At 48.2% G+C, this 20770-nt stretch overlaps 1 protein-coding gene across 1 annotated transcript; it reads left to right on the forward strand.

Annotated features, from left to right (window-relative positions):
- Positions 1 to 19608: 19608 nt before the first annotated feature.
- LOC125527005 (inactive LRR receptor-like serine/threonine-protein kinase BIR2) lies at positions 19609 to 20409 on the forward strand. The gene has a single exon (XM_048691584.1). It carries the CDS (start codon positions 19609 to 19611, stop codon positions 20407 to 20409), a length of 801 nt encoding a protein of 266 aa, XP_048547541.1.
- Positions 20410 to 20770: the final 361 nt, after the last annotated feature.

Consider the following 20770-nt stretch of genomic DNA (forward strand, 5'->3'; position numbering starts at 1 on the left):
TCATGCTAGTTGCAATACAAATAAGAGCATGAAAATATGTTCCCTCACTTGGTTACGCTGCACGTGGGCATTATCTTAATGCCACGCAGTGTTAGTAGTAATACGAGCAGGGCAAGACTTAATTAAAAAATGTGTTCACGATACACACCTAGAAACCAAATCATGCAAGATGAATGATAAAACATGTTGCATAAAAAACCAATCTTACTTGGTTGCGCTACACGTGGGCATTATCATAATGTTACACGGTGTTAGTAGTAATACAAGTAAGAGAAAACTAAACAAAATATTCAGGCCACATATTTGGTCCAACGTCAAATAAAATATGGCATGAAATGCTCCAATGCTATAAGAGCCTAAACTATTAGCATCGTCATAAATGGATATTACAAACTCACTTTACTTGGTTTATGCTACACACGAGCATCAATGAAATGACGCTATGTGGAGTTAGTGCTAATACCATGTAAGGTATAAACATAAACAAAAATGATAGATGTCATATAACTCATGCAACCAAAATGGCTCCACAAACCTTTGCTTGTTATGCTGCACGCGGACATTATCTTAGTGCTACGCGGTGTTAGTAGTAATACAGGTAAAGCAGAACTTGATAAAAAAATAGGTTCACTCCACATCCACACATGCATACAAAATTCATACAAAATACGCGATAAGGAATATTCCATGTAGCCCACATAGGCTTTAAACAAACAAAAATATCATAAGCAAATTCCACTCAGGTCGGGCTTGATACTGGGCGGACTTAGAGTCAACAAAATATGGCACATATCATATGCACCATAAAAAGCATCAATATTGTGTCAGAAAGCTTCAGTTCATTACGCTACACACGGGCACCACATCAGTGTCGCGCGGTGATAGTAGTAATGTGATGATGCAAAACTTATTAAAATTGGCATGTCATATATATCCATGCCACCAAAACCAAAGATGTCATATAAAATTCCCAAAGAAAAATATATACATATCCTATATGCCAAACGTAGGATAAAACTATGCCTAGCCAAAATCAACCTGCATTCCGCATATAAATGAGGTTGAACACGCACAGATGGTTGCATGCTAGGAAATATATTCCCAAACATCATATATAAAATCGAAGAGGAGTACTTGCATGGAACCAAACTTCAAGCACACCAAGCAGGAGTTGGTCGTTGACAGCGAAGGGGGTTTCTCTTGTAGTATATTGTAATAGGAATGTGATGCAATCCTATGTAATAGAAATGTTGGAATTCTTAATCAGGGGTTTTCTCTTCGGAGATGTAATTAATAGATTTTTTATGTAAATGTAAGAGTTCTGGAAATAAAGTACCTCTAATGTTTGATCCTATTTTTATTGTATGCATCTACGCATTTAAATTATTAACTCTGTATCAACGGCGTGGACGCGTGTCTCACGCCCGCCATTTTCCCGTCATCAACGTCGGGGAAGATTAACTGTTCGGCCCCTCTGCCCGAAGACACTGCGGACGCTCTCCTGACGGAGATGCTGACTCTGTCTCCTTACAAGGTGCCGGAGAAGACCAGGAAGGCCAAGGGGACCCGAAATAGTTCCCGACGCCAGGTGTTATCTGACTCATCGTCTGATAACTCCGCGACGACTCCTCCCCCGAAGACGAGGAGGAGGATGAAGATGCTCCCCCTTCAGTCGGGGGAGACAAGAAAAGGAAGGCCGCCCCGACCGGGGGGCCGAAGGGTCCAAGAAGGGGAGGACCCTCCTTCAGGACTACTCTACCACCGCCGCTGAAGGCGAAGACGAGTGACGGCTCCCTGGCCTCGTCGGATATGGATAGCGATCCACTTCCAACCGTCACCTCCCCTTGCCCTACGGACAACGCCGAGGTATTGTCTCAAAAGGCACCAGGTCGAGGGGAGACAGCCCCGGAGGCACCTCAAGGCGACCTTCCAGACTCCGGGAGCAGAGGGAGCAAGGCTCCCGAGGGCTCCGAGTTCGGCCCTCAGCCGAACACCGCGCCGGAACCCCTAGTGGTTCTGGAATCGGGCAGGCGGCCTCCTTCCAGAAGGGGCAAGACGCCTATGCCGGTGACCTCTGTCCATCCAGAGGCACCGGACAATCTGCTGGGAGCGCTTTGCAGCGCTTCCATCGATGAAGAGCACCGCACTATATGAGTGCGGTGGTCCAGAAGGTTCAATCCACCAAGAGCGGACTGACTGAAGCATGTGCCAACCTTCTAACAGGCTTTGAGGTAAGTTTTTGAAATATAGGAAAAATATTACCGCATAGACAGTAGCCCTGATGCTCTGTTCGGTGTTCACAAAGAAAAGACGAACAGAGGATCAAACAATATCGCAGGAGTCTAATATAAGTATGCCGCTTTGTGTTCGCTGCTGGCCTCTGCCGCACTGACTGCGGAGGTCACCGAACTGAAGCAGGACCTCAAAGGGTCCAAGGAAGAGCTCGGCCTTGCCAAGAGGCAGCTCGAGGAGAACAAAGGTAAGTAGTACCTAGTCTATGGATATATATAAAAAGAATGCGATTGCAAAATGACAGGATCATCGTAAATTTGCCAGGGGCCACGACCGAGGTGGCGACCCTGAAGCAAGCGCTATCCGAGGCCAAAAACAAAGCGGCCAAGGAGCGCACCGAGCGGGAAAGGCAGGAGGCTCGGGTGGGCGAGGTGCAGCAAGAGCTCCACGCTCTCGTAACGAAGCACGAGGCTTTGGAGCTTGACTTGAAGACGCGAGAGTCCGAGCTTGCCGCGGCCCTCAAGAGCGCAAAGAATGCCAAGGCCGAAGCCCAAAAGGCCCTCCAGGAGATTGATGCGGTGAAGAAGATAGCGGCGGGTAAGGCATTCAGCACGAGGCGTTGGAGCTTGACTTGAAGACGCGAGAGTCCGAGCTTGCCGCGGCCCTCAAGAGCGCAAAGAATGCCAAGGCCGAAGCCCAAAAGGCCCTCCAGGAGATTGATGCGGTGAAGAAGATAGCGGCGGGTAAGGCATTTTATATGCAAAGCAAGCATGTGAAAGTAAATTACTTGTTACTTGCCCGAATCAGGAGCTCTCCAAGAGCATTCGCAGATTTGCCCCGCAGCGTGTCGGATGCAGCATAGTTTTACCAGGCCGAGGAGGGAAGCTCAACGGAGAAGTTGTTTTGGTCTTAGTATACTGGGACTGAACACCCGATGCCTCTGAGCAACCAGCTGAAGCAACTGGTCGAGCTGCACAAGGTGGCCGAACAGGCCATGAAGAGCTTTATAGTCCGGATGTGGCCTGGCGACGCCCTTCCCAACAGCTACTTTAGCCTGGTGAGGCAGCTTATGGATGCCTGCCCACGGCTGGAAGTCATCAAGCGGTCTGTCTGCATCGAAGGTGCACGCCGGGCTTTCGCTCGTGTGAAGGTGCAATGGGCCAAGATGGACGCCGTGAAGCTGGTGAAGGAAGGGCCGCCGGAGGGCAAGGAGCATCGCCACCCCGAGATGTACTATGAGGGTGTCCTGAAGGGTTCTCGTCTTGTAGCGGACGAATGTGCAAAAGATGTAATATTTGAATGAACTTGCTCGTGTAATCCTGTATTATGAAAAACTTGTTCATATGCGCTATGCAACGCTTGTCTGAATTTAAAATATTGCCTTCTGTTTAGCTGTTCATCAAATCTGAGAGATGGCTAGTCGTCGGCTTCTGCCCCCACGCCACGAGTGCTGGAGTGTTCGGGATAAACCTGAGCACTCTTGTTCCCATTATTGGGTCCTTCGAGGGAGGTGCTCGGCACAACGAACAAGTCAATCGGACTATAATGCGTCATCACTCTCACTTAGCCATAGAATTCTATAATTTTAAATTTCGGCGAAGCCCCTAGTATTCGGAAGGCCGAATTTGGGGCGCGATACATGCCTTAAGCCGGACAAGGCCGACTCCTCGCTCTAAGCGGCATAAGTCTTTAGGGACTCGAAACCTCTCGAACAGCGACCAGTCTCTCGCCTTATCATGACAGTCAGTTTTAGTTTTCTCTACTGAGGTGCTTAGCCCAGCAGAACCGGGACACAATCGCAGTAGTTCTCCTAGTGCTACCTTAGCCGATATAGCGGAAAGTAAGGTACCAAAACATGGGAGCCGGGCAAACCCAACTATTGACCCAAGACATGATTCGGAGTTGATGCATATAATGCTATAAGTTCGGGGTGCCGCACTGTCGAAAGTGTTCGGACTTCTCACGCCGTATTATGGGGTATGCTTAAGCCCCTAGCGTATTGGCCATACCAGAGTGTACGAGTGCTAGATGTCGTGAATGAACATATAAATATATATAGGAAGAATGCAATAATAGTCTTAATGCTATGCATTGTTTATTCAAAAAGGTGTGTTAAATCGGAATAATACAAGTAGTGCGATAAGTAAAAAGTAGGACTGTTTGACATGTCCCTTCCAAGGGCAAGATGAGTAATAGTATTAAAGCAAATATTTCACTCGTTATCGTAATCCACCTGGGATTTCCATGGTGTGACGTAGCTTTCTGCCTCCTTGGTTGCTGCATCATGTATTCGGCAATCATGCTGCCAGACAGGGTTTCAAGAGATTAAAGTCCTGAAAGAGAAAAATAACAAAGCGGGAAGCCCCTAGTGCGGTTTAAGCCGCGACTTGGAGCGTGCCGCAGTCATGCCCCCCTCCCCGCCTGTGCCCATGGTATTTTAAATGCGTAATTATGTACGCGTGGCACGGATTTCGCCATTTGGCTGGGACCGGGGTGGGGGCCGCATTGCTATGTGAGCTCGGAACGTGCCAGGCGGTCCTATTGCCGATTACTCCGGGCGCGCTTGAAGGTGTCCGGGTCCTTAATCGCCGAACTAGTGGATTGCCTTAAGAGGCTGCTTTATGCTTCTGCTGCGAGGGCTACAGTGTGCTCCTCCGTGCGGAGAGAGCGCTCTGTGTTTCCATTGACTGTGATGACCCCCCGAGGTCCTGGAATTTTGAGCTTGAGATATGCATAATGCGGTACCGCATTGAATCTTGCGAATGCGGTTCGCCCGAGCAGTCCATGGTACCCACTGCGGAACGGGACTATGTCGAAGATTAACTCTTCACTTCGGAAGTTATCCGGGGATCCGAAGACCACTTCCAGTGTGACTGAGCCTATGCAATGGGCCTCTACACCTGGTATGACGCCTTTAAAGGTCGTTTTTGTGGGTTTGATCCTTGAGGAGTCGATACCCATTTTGCGCATTGTGTCCTGATAAAGCAGGTTCAGGCTGCTGCCGCAATCCATAAGGACTCGAGTGAGGTGAAATCCGTCAATGATTAGGTCTAGGACCAATGCGGCGAATCCGCCATGTCAGATACTAGTGGGGTGGTCCCTGCGGTCGAAGGTGATCGGACAGGAAGACCATGGGTTGAATTTTGGGGCGACTGGCTCCAACGCATATACGTCCCTGAGCGCACGCTTCCGTTCCCTCTTGGGGATGTGGGTTGCGTATATCATGGTCACCTTCCGCACTTGAGGGGGGAACCTCTTCTGTCCTCCGGTGTTCGGCTGCCAGGGCTCCTCCTCGTCATCGCTATGTGACCCCTTATCTTTATTTTCGGCATTTAACTTGCCGGCCTGCTTGAACACCCAACAATCCCTGTTGGTGTGGTTGGCTGGCTTGCCGGGGGTGCTGTGTATTTGACACAAGCGATCGAGTATACGGTCCAAACTGGACGGGCCCGGAGTGCTTCTTTTGAATGGCTTTTTCCGCTGGCCGGTTTTAGAGCATTTGAATCCGGCATTGACTGTCGTATCCACGATATTGTCGCTGTTAATGCGGCGCTTATGCTTGTTGCGACATGACCTGCCATTTCCGTCCTTGGTATCCAAAGTACCATGGTTCTATGATATGTTATTACTGCGAGTCAGCCAGCTGTCTTCTCCCGCCCAAAAGCGGGTCATGAGTGTCGTGAGGGCTGCCATAGATTTCGGCTTTTCCTGACCAAGGTGCCGGGCTAGCCACTCATCGCGGATGTTGTGCTTGAAAGCTTCTAGGACCTATGCATCCGAACAGTCGACGATTTTATTTTTCTTTGTTAGGAACCGTGTCCAGAATTGCCTGGCCGATTCCTCTGGCTGCTGAATTATGTGGCTCAAGTCATCGGCATCTGGTGGTCGCATGTAAGTGCCCTGAAAGTTGTCGAGGAACGCGGCTTTCAGATCTTCCCAACAACCAATGGACTCTGCTGGTAAGCTGTTGAGCCAATGCCGAGCTGGTCCTTTGAGTTTGAGCGGGAGGTATTTGATGGCGTGTAGGTCATCACCGCGGTCCATGTGGATGTGCAGGAGGAAATCCTCGATCCATACCGTAGGATCTGTTGTGTCGTCGTATGATTCTATATTTACGGGTTTGAAACCCTCTAGGATTTGATGATCCATTACTTCATCTGTGAAGCATAAGGGGTGTGTGGCGCCTCTGTACTGGGCTATATCGCGACGCAGCTCGAATGAGTCTTGCCCGCTGTGTTCGGCCTGGCCGGGCTTACTTTTATTGTATCCGGCGTGACTATTATCGTCTCGCATAGTGGAACGCCCTCGTGATCCGTAGATCGATCTTGCATGTTTTTCTTTGTCCTCCAATACGTCTCGCAGGTCTGGCGTATTTCCCCATACCTTTTTATTTGAATGACGTCGGGGTGCTAGTCGCTTGATCATAGTTGTTCGACCGTGCTTTTGCCTTCTCTTCTCGCTCTCATTTGTGTATGTTAGACACCATATATGCTAGTCGCTTGCTGCAGCTCCACCTCATACTTTTACCTTACCTATAAGCTTAAATAGTCTTGATCGCGAGGGTGCGAGATTGCTGAGTCCCCGTGGCTCACAAATACTTCCAAAACCAGTTTGCAGGTGCCGATGAAACCGTGCAGATGATGCAACCATGCTCAAGGAGGAGCTCTTTGAAGATCTTGTCCTTTAAGTTGTTTCGTTCTAGTTGATCAGTAGTGGAGCCCAGTCGGGACGATCGGGGATCTGTGTAGCTTTTGAGGTAGTCTTCTTTTATTTTGGTTCCGTAGTCGGACCTTGATTGTATCTGGATGTTGTAATGCTTTATTCATGTATTGTGTGAAGTGGCGATTGTAAGCCAACTATGTATCTCTTTCCCTTATGTATTACATGGGTTGTGTGAAGATTACCTCACTTGCGACATTGCTTTCAATGCGGTTATGCCTCTAAGTCATGCTTCGACCCATGGGAGATATAGCCGCATCGAGGGCGTTACAGACAGTTCTCTGTCCCGTTAAGGGCTTAATTTTCTTGTCCCTGAAGTGATGATTAGGTGCCCCATGAGGGTGCATCCTTTTTTCCCGACCGGTGGGTGGCTTAAAGTCCGGTGGTTCCCACCGAGCTGTCTGGGCTTTCCAAGCACTTTCCATTGTGCAATACTTCTGTACTATGTGGGCCAAATCTGCAAAGTGCAGTATGCGGCTCCGGTTGAGGGCATTGAGGATCCCCTCATTCGTACAATTGCGGCAAAAGACCGATACCGCATCGTCATCGCAGCAATCTTTAAGCTTGTTTTTAACAAATAGGAATCTAGCCCAAAAGTGATGGACTGTTTCCTGAGGTTGCTCTCATACATACATTAAGTCGCATATGTCCGGGTGACTAGAATTGCTTGGAGAGTATTGCTTGTGGTGGGCGGGTGGGCTTAAATATGAACCCTGACCCACGGTGGAAACCGAACTTTGAAGAATTATTGAGGTTACTGGCCCAGGATCCAGAGTGTCCTGGGGTTTTTAGGCTCAACACCTGGTTCTCTGTTCGGACACAAATGGTCTCTTCTCGAACATGGGTGTCCGGCTTGCAGGGCTCTGAGATTCGAACATAGTTCATTTTTAGCATAGGAGGAGCGGTATCCTCGACTTGCTTTTCCAAGACAGTCACTAGGTGGGTGACAGGTGGGGATCTGATTTCTCTTTGATCGAGTTTAAGCCCAATCTGATCATAATCTGTTATGACCCCCAGGGCGGTGATGCGATCTAGCAGTTCGTTCAAAGAGATACCTGCCGGATCCATCTTATCGACGCTTTCGGGGTTGATGCGAAGACAATTTTTAGCGATCTGGGGGACCACCTTGGGCTTAAAGGCCGGGCGGGCGCCGAAGGTGAAACTGCCGATCTGGAGGATCTTCCTAGGAGCTAGAGCCCTTCCAGAGGTGATTTTGTCGTTGACGACAGGGCGATCCATCAATCCTTCTATCGACAACATAGAGGAACTCTCAATGAAAGCACCAATGTCGATGTCAAAACCGACCGATCTCGGGTAGGGGGTCCCGAACTGTGCGTCTGAGGATCTACCTGCTTGTTTGACTTTGATGAGTATAGGGGTTATAAGAGTTGATCTACCTCAAGATCGTAATGGCTAAACCCTAGATGTACATGCTACCTCTTGAGCATGTGTTGGTTTTCCCTTTAAGAGGAAAGTGTGATGCAGCAAAGTAGCGTAAGTATTTCCCTCGGTTTTGAGAACCAAGGTATCAATCCAGTAGGAGGTACACACAAGTCACCTAGTACCTACACAAACAAACAAGAACTTCGCAACCAACGTGATAAAGGGGTTGTCAATCCCTTCACGGCCACTTGCAAAAGTGAGATATGATAGAGATAATAAGATAAATATTTTTGGTATTTCTGTGATATAGATTGAAAGTAGAGATTGCAAAGTTAAATAGATCGGAAACTTGTATGATAAAAGATAGACGCGGGGGCCATAGGTTTCACTAGAGGCTTCTCTAAAGATATCATATTCTATGGTGGGTGAACAAATTACTGTCGAGCAATTGATAGAAAAGCGAATAATTATGAGAATATCTAGGCATGATCATGTATATAGGCATCACGTCGACGACAAGTAGACCGAAACGATTCTGCATCAACTACTATTACTCCACACATGGAACGCTATCCAGCATGCATCTAGAGTATTAAGTTCATAAGAACAGAGTAACACATTAGGCAAGATGGCATGATGTAGAGGGATAAACTCAAGCAATATGATATAAACCCCATATTTTTATCCTCGATGGCAATAATACAATACGTGTCTTGCTGCCCCTGCTGTCACTGGGAAAGGACACTGCAAGATTGAACCCAAAGCTAAGCACTTCTCCCATTGCAAGAAAGATCAATCTAATAGGCCAAACCAAACTGATAATTCGGAGAGACCTGCAAAGATAACCAATCATACATAAAAGAATTTAGAGGAGAATCAAATATTGTCTATAGATAGACTTGATTATAAACTCACAATTCATCGGATCTCGACAAACACACCACAAAAAGAGTTACATCGAATAGATCTCCAAGAAGATCGAGGAGAACTTTGTATTGAGATTCAAAGAGAGAGAAGAAGCCATCTATCTAATAACTATGGACCTGAAGGTCTGTGGTAAACTATTCACACATCATCGGAGAGGCCATGGAGTTGATGTAGAGGCCCTCCGTGATCGATTCCCCCTCCGGTGGAGCTTTGAAAAAGGCCCCAAGATGGGATCTGACGGGTACAGAAGGTTGCGACGGTGGAAATAGGGTTTCGTGGTGCTCCTGGATGTTTTCGAGGTATATGGATATATATATATAGGAGGAAGAAGTACGTCGGTGGAGCTACGAGGGCCCACGAGGGTGGGGGCGCGCCTCCCTGCCTCGTGGCCTCCTCATTGATTTCTTGACGTCTACTCCAAGTCCCCTGGATCACGTTTGTTCCAAAAATAACTCTCCCGAAGGTTTCATTCCGTTTGGATTCTGTTTAATATTCCTTTTCTGCGAAACACTGAAATAGGCAAAAAAGTAGCAATTTGCACTGGGCCTTGGGTTAGTAGGTTAGTCCCAAAAATAATATAAAAGTGTATAAATAAGCTCATAAACATCCAAAACAGATAATATCATAGCATGGAACAATAAAAAATTACAGATACGTTGGAGACATATCAGTCCACCCTATATTGATTATGATTGCCTCTACAGACCAAACCCTCCGGTTTATATAGACATCGGAGAGGGCCAGGGTTGTACAAAGTCGGTTCACGGAGAAAGGAAACTATACGACTAGCCGCCAAGCTTGCTATCCACGCTAAGGAGAGCCCCATTCGGACACGAGGAAAACCTTCTATCTCGTACCTTCACGACCCATTAGTCCGGCCCAAGTCACATAGCCCGACCATCCGAGGACCCGTTAATCCAGGACTCCCTCAAAACATGTCAAGTGCACTTTATAAATTTTTATTTTTTATCAGGAACGAGGGTGTCGAGGATCGCCGAGCTGTCGAGGGTCGGGTACTAGGTTAGAGGTCGAGGGGTCGAGGGTCAATGGTCGAGGATCGCCGAGGGGTCGAGAGGGGGACATCGATCAACCCCTTCTCGCTCGACCAACTCTCAAGGACACCCAAACCCTAGGAAAAAAATGATGTCGATCTCCTACCCCCTCCCGCCCCTACACGACAAACTCTTTCAAGATTTATAAGAGATTTATCAAGAATGCCCCCATTATGGATGTGCATAATTAGGTTGATGCATATTTTTCCTGATCTCATCTACGCATCTATCTCTTGTGTCAAAGTATTGAAGAAATCCATGGTTTCATAATTAGCCAGAAGTAACAGGCGCATGATGGTATGAAGCTCTCCAAAGTTATTTTGGAAAGGAGTCCTGATAGGATAATTCGCTTTTTGGTACGAAGTTCAGCAAAGGCCTTCCACATAGCAATATTCGAACGGCTATTGATGAACTTCGTACCAAAAAGTGAATTATCCTATCAGGACCCCATCCCAAAATAACTTTGGAGAGCTTCATACCAACATGCACCTGTTACTTCCGGCTAATGATGAAACCATGGTTTTCTTGAATCCATTGACACTAGACAACATGACATATAGAAGGGTAGATGAGATCAAGAAAAATAGGGACCATTTTCTGCACATCTAGAATGGCGCCATTTTGTTAAATCCCTTGTCGTTCCGGATGTCACACATTCATGAGAGAAGCGGTCCAGGCCAAACCCTAGAAGCGCCGAGGCCACCCCAAACCCTAGAAGAATTGCTGAGGCCACCCCAAACCCTAGAAGCATTGCCGAGGTCACCCCATACCCTAGAAGCGTCGAGGCCACCCAAATTTACCAAGTTAAAAGAGAGTTGACGAGGCCACCCCAAACCCTAGAAGCGTTGTCAAGGCCACCCTAAACCGTAGTAGTGTCGAGGCCACTAATTAATATTCCTTGTTGTGATTATCTAGCTAGCTAGGTCTATGTTTGCCACTAATATATCCATCTCTCATGTTTGTATATTAATTGCCATGTTGTAATATTGGCAGAAACTATGGAGCAAAGAGACTTGGAAACAGAACAATTGTTGGGGGACGTAATCATCGGCAAAGGTGATGTCTTGTCGTATCCCAATGACACCGACGGTTTGGAAGGAGAGGGTGAAGGCTCCGGTGATCGAACAATGGAGGAGGAAGGACATGATCATGATGGCTCCGGTGACCGAATGCCGGTGGAAGAAGGTGTAACGCCCCGAGACCATTGTGCCAGGTGTCTTCCGGTGTTTCGTAGTTGTTGCCTTATCATTTGCTTGCGTGTCGCATCTTGTCATGTCATCATGTGCATTTCATCATCATGTTTTCGAAACTTACATGCGTCCCGGCCTCCTAGTTCTCTTCGTTGTCCGTTCTGAGCCCAGACACACTTGCACGCGCCTGCGGCATGTCCGAAATAGTATTTTATAAGTGGCTGGAAAATGTTCTCGGATTGGGTTGAAAGTTGGCGTGTGGTCTTATTATAGTGTAGATAGACCGCCTGTCAAGTTTCATCGCATTCGGAGTTCGTTTGATAGCCCAACCGTTAAACTATAGCAGCATTATAGCCGGTCTAAAGTCACACATTTTCGGTCTCCGGAAACCGTGCCAGGCTGCATCTCTCCCCTCTTCTCTCAGACCAACCCACTCTCCACAGTCCACCTAGGCCCATGCCTACCCCTCCTTTCACAGTGCATCGGACCCCTCGCGCGCGTCTGAAAGTTGTCCCGAACCCGACCCGCTCTGTCGTTACCGTTGGATCCGGATCATCCCCAAACATCTACAAAACATCTCCTTTCTATTAATTGGACTTCCAACCTATATTTTTCTCAGCCATCTGTTTATGATCGTAGGGACATGGTAGACCCTACCTTAATCCCTTTGCAATATAAATAGTGGGCAACCCTAGAAATTAGGGACCTTGTCCCATCCATCCAATCCCCACGCCGCCGCCACTCCCTTTGTTTTCAATGCCAAGCCAACCAGCTTCTTCCCCGATCCAAATCCTCCTCGTTTTCTCCACCCAACCAACCCAGCTCATCCCCTGGATCCCTCGCAGTCAACCTAAGCCAGCCACTTTTCGATCCCTGCGCCGCCAGCCACGCTCGGGAGGAGCCCGATGCCCTCTGCGCCTCGTCCCCAATCGCCAAGGACCTCATGCCCGAGGGCTTCACCGACCACCATCACCTCCGGTTGCCTCGTCGGAGCAGCAGCAGCAGTCCCGAGCACCTGGATCCCTGCCTCCTCGCGCCTGCTGTCCAGGGAGCAGCAGCACCGCTCGACATGGTCACCAGGCCACGACCGCGCATCTCCTCCCATCCCTCGTCCCCAATGCCCGTGCTGCCGGCCCTCTTCCACAGCTCGCCGGCGCCGCCCACAGGAGACCACCTGCGCCGAGCCGCCCAGCGCTGTTCCGCCGCATCCGGCCACGCCGCTGGCAAGCCCCTGCTTCCTTGCTCGCCGGCGTCCTCCTCATCTTAACGCAGATCCGTGCATCCCTCCTTTTCTTGCACTGCCTCGTCGCCGGAGCAGAAGCTCCATCCGTCGCCGCTGCCTGCCTGCGACCTCTGCCTTGATGCCGCCCCTGTTTCGTCCAAGGTCGAGGACGAGCCCGGTTCGTCCAATCGCGTTGACCCCATCGCCAGATCCTGTGCGCCCCTACCCGGTCAGGTCGTTTGAGGCCACTTCCTCACGCGCATGGCCCGCAAGCCGCGCCTTGCGCCTCCAGGCTCAGCTGGGCCTCAGCCCGACGTGAGCAGCCCCCATTCCCTGTGCACTTTTGGGCCGGCCAGTTTCGGCCCGTTCATTTTTTTCAGTTGGCAGCGAATTATTAATTTCTCAGAGCATTGCATATTTACAGAACTGCCCCTATTTTTAACTGCTAATAACTTTTGGACCATGCATCCATTTAAAACATGTCATATATGTAACATGGCTAGACTTTCATCTAGTTTAATAATTTGCAACTTTCATCTATGTTTAAAATGTTTAAACTGTTGTTTGCATGTTTTTGCATAAATGCCATGCTAAAATGTTTTAATTCATAACTATTTAACCGTAGCTCCAAATTTAATAATCTTTATATGTATTTGGGGTAGAAAATGCCTAGTTTAACACGGTGCATTCACTTTGCATGTTTAATAACTCTAAAATATTGTTTAGGGCAGAACAGTGCCATAACCAAAATATGCACATGAGGATTTTCCAGACTTGTTGTTTTGTTGTTCCGGCCTCATTTAAACTTGCCTAGATAGGTAGTTTTGTTTTGCTTCACCCCTTGCCATGCTAAACAACATTGAATATTGTTAAGTACATAAACGAGATCGAACTAAATAACTTGTTGTGGTGTTTCGTCAATATGCAACTCGTTGCATATTGATCTCCACTTAATTTGTAGAATTACTTGTGCACTTCGCCATGTCATGCTTTATTAAACCGGACATGCATCATACTTGTTGTGCATCATGCCATGTTGTTGTAGTGGTTGTTTACTATGTTGTTTGCTTCTTTCCAGGTTGCCTTTCTTGTGAGCTTCGGTTCCGTTCCAGAGTTGTGAGGATCCGTTGGGTACGTCCGTTTGTCTTCTTCATGGACTCGATCTTCTTCCTTGCGGGATCTCAGGCAAGATGACCATACCCTCGAAATGACTTCTATATTTGCTTGCTAGTTGCTCGCTCTTTTGCTATGCATATGCTGCGATACCTACCATTTGCTTATCATGCCTCCCATATTGTTAAGCCAAGCCTCTAACCCACCTTGTCCTAGCAAACCATTGTTTGGCTATGTTACCACTTCGCTCAGCCCCTCTTATAGCGTTGTTAGTTGCAGGTGAAGATTGGAGTTTGTTCCATGTTGGAACATGGATATTTTGTAGGGATATCACAATATCTCTTATTTAATTAATGCATCTATATACTTGGTAAAGGGTGGAAGGCTCGGCCTTATGCCTGGTGTTTTGTTCCACTCTTGCCGCCCTAGTTTCCGTCATATCGGTGTTATGTTCCCGGATTTTGCGTTCCTTACACGGTTGGGTTATAATGGGAACCCCTTGACAGTTCGCTTTGAATAAAACTCCTCCAGCAAGGCCCAACCTTGGTTTTACCATTCGCCACCTAGCCTTTTCTTTTCCCTTGGGAGTCGCGCTCCTGAGGGTCATCATTATTTTAACCCCCCTGGGCCAGTGCTCCTCTGAGTGTTGGTCCAAGCTGTCAGCCGCCGGTGGCCACCAGGGGCAACTCTGGGTTGGCCTACCGGAAGTTTGGACAATCTGAGTGTGCCCTGAGAACGAGATATGTGCAGCTCCTATCGGGATTTGTCGGCACATTCGGACGGCTTTGCTGGACTTGTTTTACCATTGTCGAGGATGTCTTGTAACCGGGATGCCGAGCATGATCGGAATGTCTTAGGAGAAGGAATATCCTTCATTGACCGTGAGAGCTTGTGATGGGCTAAGTTGGGACACCCCTGCAGGGATTGATCTTTCAAAATCCGTGCCCGCGGTTATGGGCAGATGGGAATTTGTTAATGTCCGGTTGTAGAAAACCTGAAGTTGAACTTAATTAAAATACACCAACCGCGTGTGTAACCGTGATGGTCTCTTCTCGGCAGAGTTCGGGAAGTGAACGCGGTGTTGGAGTTATGCTTGACGTAGGTTGTTGTAGGATCATTTCTTGATCATAGTTTCTCGATCGTGCTTTGCCTTCTCTTCTCGCTCTCTTTTGCGCATATTTTAGCCACCAAATATGCTAGTCGCTTGCTGCAGCTCCACCTCATACCTTTTATCCTACCTATAAACTTAAATAGTCTTGATCGCGAGGGTGTGAGATTGCTGAGTCCCCGTGACTCATAGATACTTCCAAAACCAGTTTGCAGGTTCCGATGATACCGTGCAGGTGACGCAACTAAGCTCAAGGAGGAGCTCGATGAAGATCTTGTCCTTTGTGTTGCTTCGTTCTAGTTGATCAGTAGTGGAGCCCGGTTGGGGTAGATCGGCGATCTGTGTAGCTTTTGGGGTAGTCTTCTTTTATTTTGGTTCCGTAGTCGGACCTTGATTGTATCTGGTTGATGTAATGATTTTTTCATGTAATTGTGTGAAGTGGCGATTGTAAGCCAACTATGTATCTCTTTCCCTTCTGTATTACATGGGTTGTGTGAAGATTACCTCACTTGCGACATTGCTTTCAATGCGGTTATGCCTCTAAGTCGTGCTTCGACACGTGGGAGATATAGCCGCATCGAGGGTGTTATAGAAGGAGACCTTGATGACGGCTCCGGTGACCGAACGGAGGAGGGAGCTATTGCAAAGTACGGTGACCGTAAGCCTGTGCTGACTAGCTAATTGATGCATTAATTGTTTTGGTATGTACATATATTAACTCTTCTTCCTTCTTTTATAGCCCTCCGGATCGAGCCAAACTTCGGTAACAAGACGAGGCCCAAAGAAAAGGTTGCGCCAGGATGAAAGGTTCACGATCACAGCAATCGCGGACGATGGCCCACCGATTGAACCCAGGCGGACCAAGGATGCATTTTCTGCTTAGTGCAGAGCTATTGTTAGGGACAGCATCCCGATCAGCATCCAGCTATGGAATAAGCCTAAGAACAAAGACCCTCAAGTTTCTTATGTCACTGATAGAGAGAAAGATTGTCTTTGGACCTCGCTGAAGGAAAATTTCACCCTACTGCCAGAGGAGGATCCGGGTAAGCCAGTTATAGAGCCATTGGTCAAGGAGTGTGCTCTTAAGAAGATGGCAGATCTATTTAGGAGGTGGAAGAATGAGTTGAAATTATCATATGTCGACAAAGGGAAGACTCTAGAATTCACCAGCCGATTTGAGAAGATAAGAGATCACTGGCCCGCATTTGTGGCCTACAAGACATCGGACAGGAGTAAGAAGATGTCAGAGACAAACAAGAACAATGCTGCAAAGAAGAAGTTTCACCATCGCACGGGGTTAGGTGGCTACCTCAAAGACCGGCCGTTGTGGGACAAAGCTGAGAATGACCTACTTGCTAAAGGGGTCAAACCAGAGACATTGAACTGGCCAGACCGTTCAAGGACTTGGTTCTTCGGGGTTGGGGGAACCTTGGACCCTGAAACAGGGAAGTGCGTTTGGACGGACGAGCAAATTGCAACACCCGTCAAGAAGCTTCAGAAGTGTATCGCCGCAGCACAGCAAGGGACATTCATTCCCGACAGAGAGAATGACGAGCTGACCGAGGCCCTCGGGAATCCTGAGAACCCTAGACAAACACGAGGCACGCCGGGCTCAGTTCCGTGGAAAGTTGGGTTTCCCGGCGCAGGCGGTTACAAAACCCAGGAGAGGAAGAGGAAGCTAGAGCAGAGCGAAATGCAGAAGTTGAATGCAAGAGTACAAAAGCTAGAGGAACAAGTTGAGAGCCAACGAGCTGCCAGAGCTACCCCGCCATCTCAGCGGAGAAACAGTGTGGCTCCCACCGAGCTCGTTCAACAGCCCGACTTCACGGCTCCTAGCTACCCCGTGGATGCTATCACGGAGGCTCAACATTGCCAACCTATGACGCAATGGCAGAACCTCAAAGTCAAGGTGGTTGTCGGCTCTGTTGCACCTCCTCAACCCGGCGGAACTTTTCACTACCGTCCGATTCCACATGGCTATGCTGTTGTGATGGTGGATGAAGTAACGGAGGGATTTGAGGAGCTCGAGCTTGACCACCCTACAGGTGAAGGGGAGACTCAGCTGGGTCTTGCTCTGAAGACTCCATGTCTATGGCGGAAGGAGCACATCAAGCTTCCGAACTGTTCGCCTCCGCCTCCTCCTCCTCCTCCGGCGAGTCGGGGCACTCCGCCTCCTCCTCCTCCGGCGAGTGATCAGGGCACTCCGCCTCCTTCTCCGGCTGCTCCGGCGTGTGATGCTGGCACTTCACCTCCTCTGGCGCGTCCGAGCAGTCCGCCTCCTCCTCCACCTCATCAGCAATGGTGGAAGACAGACGCCGCCGCTCCGGCTACTCTGGCGCGTCGGAGCACTCCGCCTCCTTCTCCACCTCGTAAGCAACAATGGAAGAGAGACGTTGCCGCTCCGGCGGCTAGCAGTATAGCCAGAGGCGGGAGGCAATACAGATACGGTCCATCTATCAAGACTCCTGAGAAGTTACCATACGAGAGGACCGTGGAGGAAAACGCGGAGATCTGTGAAGCCCAAGTGAGGGATTTTTTTGCAAAGAAATCTCTACCTCCGAAGGAGATGATAGATCCGGTGAAAGCAAAGCGCACTATCAATTCCCTGAAGCGACCACCACCACCTCCACCGGATGACAACCATGTCCGCGCTCTTAAAAAGACATTGGAAGATGCGCGTCGGTCGGGAACTACTTCAAGTGATAAAAGGTTAGCAGAACGAAGAAGTGGGGAAAAATCGAACAGGCGAACCAATCGTGCCCCCCACTCAAGGTGTCTAGTGGTATCGTCGCAAATCTACCGGGGATGGTGCCCGGTATCAATCCTGCTGATTACCTGGGCGATGATATAGTGTTTAATACAATGGAGGTGGACCAATTCAGATACCAGTACGGCAAACCTCTTGTCAAAGACGGAAATCCTCCTCTAACGATGATGATGCGAAGATTCCATCAATGGTACATGCAAACCTGCAGCAAGTCTGGGAAGGATGCTTTCATGATGAGAATTAAAGAGGAGCACGACTTCGTTGGACAAAATCTGATTACTGTTGATTTTGACGAGTTTTTCCAGTTCTACAATCAAAAGGCCCTCGACAAATCACTCATGGCTTGCTACTGTCTGTAAGTACTACTTTTATAATTAAGTATCTATATATAGCTCAGCTCTTTCATTGCATGTATATATAATTATCCTCACTATATTATTCAGATTGAAGATCGTCGAATGCAAAAAAACACAAATCTATGACATTGGGTTCATTAACCCAAATGTCATACGTGAACGGACGGTTAAACACAATGTCTCAGAAACCGAGGACAACTTGCTACAATCGTTGCTCAAAAATCAAAGCAAATATAAAAGACTATTTCCTTACAACTTCAAGTGAGTATTACTGTCTTGTGCACATTCGGTTTCTCTTATTACTTGAGGTTATAGTAATGTAACTGATGAGTTATGCATGCGTCTGCAGCTTCCAATTTATTATCCTAAAGATTAAGCTTGAGCAGGGAGAAGTAACTGTCTTAGTCTCGAGACGAAAAGATCCCTGAGACTATGCGAACATGACTCGAATGCTCCAGAAGTAAGTTCGATCGATCATTATCGCACCATATCGGCAACTTTGTTCATTTCCTTATATCAAGTAATTATTTTCTTTGTCTCGCAGTGTTTGGAAAGAGTTCACCGTAATTTCTCCGGGACTGCCGATCGAGCTGCGATTTAAACACCCGAAAGTAAGTACTACTATCTAATTCCGTGCATCTCCCATTGATTCTAACTAGTTTCATCAATACCATTTAGCATGCTTGCTTATCAGTTTGATTGACCTCTATTTCTCGTAAAGTGCTTGTGGCAGGAAGCCGGAAAATGATTTCTGTGGATACTACGTTTGCGAGTTCATCTACAACGCGACGGCCTCTAATAAGCGGGGCTACTCTGAAAAACAATATGAAGTGCGTAAGCAAAAATATTCACATTTTTATTTTATTACCATCATTTGTGTTGAGTTTCATTTGTACACATGTATTGACCCCCTTCTTCAATTTAGATCTGGCAGATGCGGGATGAACTCCTACCACATGATCTCATATGAGCAATTCTGAGAGGAATTGACGGGATTCTTTCTTAACCACGTCATCAATCCAGCCGGAGAATACCATATGGCACTTGACTTCAGATATTAGAGATTGTAAGAGATTTTATATTGTATATATGTTTATTTCTGTAACATGTTTTTTTTTCTACGAGGGCAAATTTGGGTCACCCTCCCGTTAGGCGCATCTGTCGATCTAAATAAAAAAAAACCGACACGTGCATCCGTCTGGTCGACCTAAATAGACAAAAAACAAACAAAACACGTGTCTGTTTGGATCGACTACTCTAAATCAACTTACACTAGACACGCACGGTCGCAGGATTCTAAGCGATCAAACGCACAGCGCGCGTCCGGCGGAAGACTCGGCCAGACTGCCGGCTATAAACGTTTCCTTTTGTACCATGATCTACAAAATACGTACAGAAGAAAAGTCTAAGGCCACGTGGAGGGATTCCCCCTTTTAAGAGCTGTGGTCATCCTGGGTTCCCGACACAAAGTTTCGAGCAGGCAATAGAAGGCCGCGCAGCGCAGTTGGTTCCACTCCTCCACGTAGCACGTCTGAGACAATGTCCGATTGCATGAAGAAATCCCTCCTCTGGCTGCTGCTCATGAGCTGCTGCTCGACGCCGTGCTCCGGCTCCGGCGACGAGCCCGACGTCCGCTGCCTCAAGAGCTTCCTGCGATCCGTGGTTGATCCCGGGGGCGCACTGAAATCCTCGTGGAATTTCCACAACGCCACAAAGGGTTACATCCGCGGCTTCACCGGTGTAACGTGCTGGTCCGCTGACCAGCACAGGGTCTGGTCGCTGCGCCTCAGCGGCCTGGGGCTCCAAGGCCCGTTCCCCCGGGGACTGCGGGACTGCGCGAGCATGACCGGCACCCTCGACCTGTCGAGCAACAGCTTTGCCGGACCGATCCCCAAGGACATCTCGCTGCAGCTCCCGTTTGTAACGTCTCTTAACCTCTCGTACAACGGCTTCCGGGGGCCGATCCCGCCGGGCATGGGGAAGATGGGGGAGTTCCTCGCCCACGTCGACCTTGGGCACAACCAGCTCAGCGGCCAGATCCCCTTGGAGCTGTCCAGGCTTCGTTTTCTGGCCTCGATGAACGTTGCGAACAACTCGTTGTCCGGGCCGATCCCGGCTTTTCTGCAGGGGTTTCCGGTGGCGTCCTTTGCCGGCAACGACGGGCTCTGTGGCGCTCCGTTGGATCGTCGTTGCCCCGCCTCCGCGAGGAGTAGAATGCAAATCAGCGGCGAGTCGAGTGTCGGGGCGGCTGTCGGGTTCGTCCTGGGCTTTGTGGTGGCCTTCTACTTCCCGCAGTGGTTCTCCCGGAGGCTCCACCCCTACGTCTACCGCTTTCTCTGAAGATTCCTCGTTCATAGAATTCCAGGAAACCGGATGAGCACTTTGGACTGTGGTTTCAGCTTTTTTTCATGGCGGTAACGTATATTTTTTATTTCTTATTTAGAAAAGGAAGTTAAACCCTCGGCCTCCGCATCAATCGATACATACAGCTATCTTTATTAATTAATAGGAAAGTGGCCCGCTCGATGCGCGGGCTAGATTTTTCTAATGATTTTTTTAGGGATGATTTTTCTAATGATTAATAATGAGAATATATTGTTTGGCACTCAACATCTCATTTGAAACTTAAAATCTCACAACAGTTTTAATATTCTCCAGGAATCAAATTGGTTATATGGTGTGGGCATTACGATGGTCATCT

Source organism: Triticum urartu, unplaced genomic scaffold (assembly GCF_003073215.2).
Source record: "Triticum urartu cultivar G1812 unplaced genomic scaffold, Tu2.1 TuUngrouped_contig_256, whole genome shotgun sequence".
Classification (NCBI taxonomy): Eukaryota; Viridiplantae; Streptophyta; class Magnoliopsida; order Poales; family Poaceae; genus Triticum; species Triticum urartu.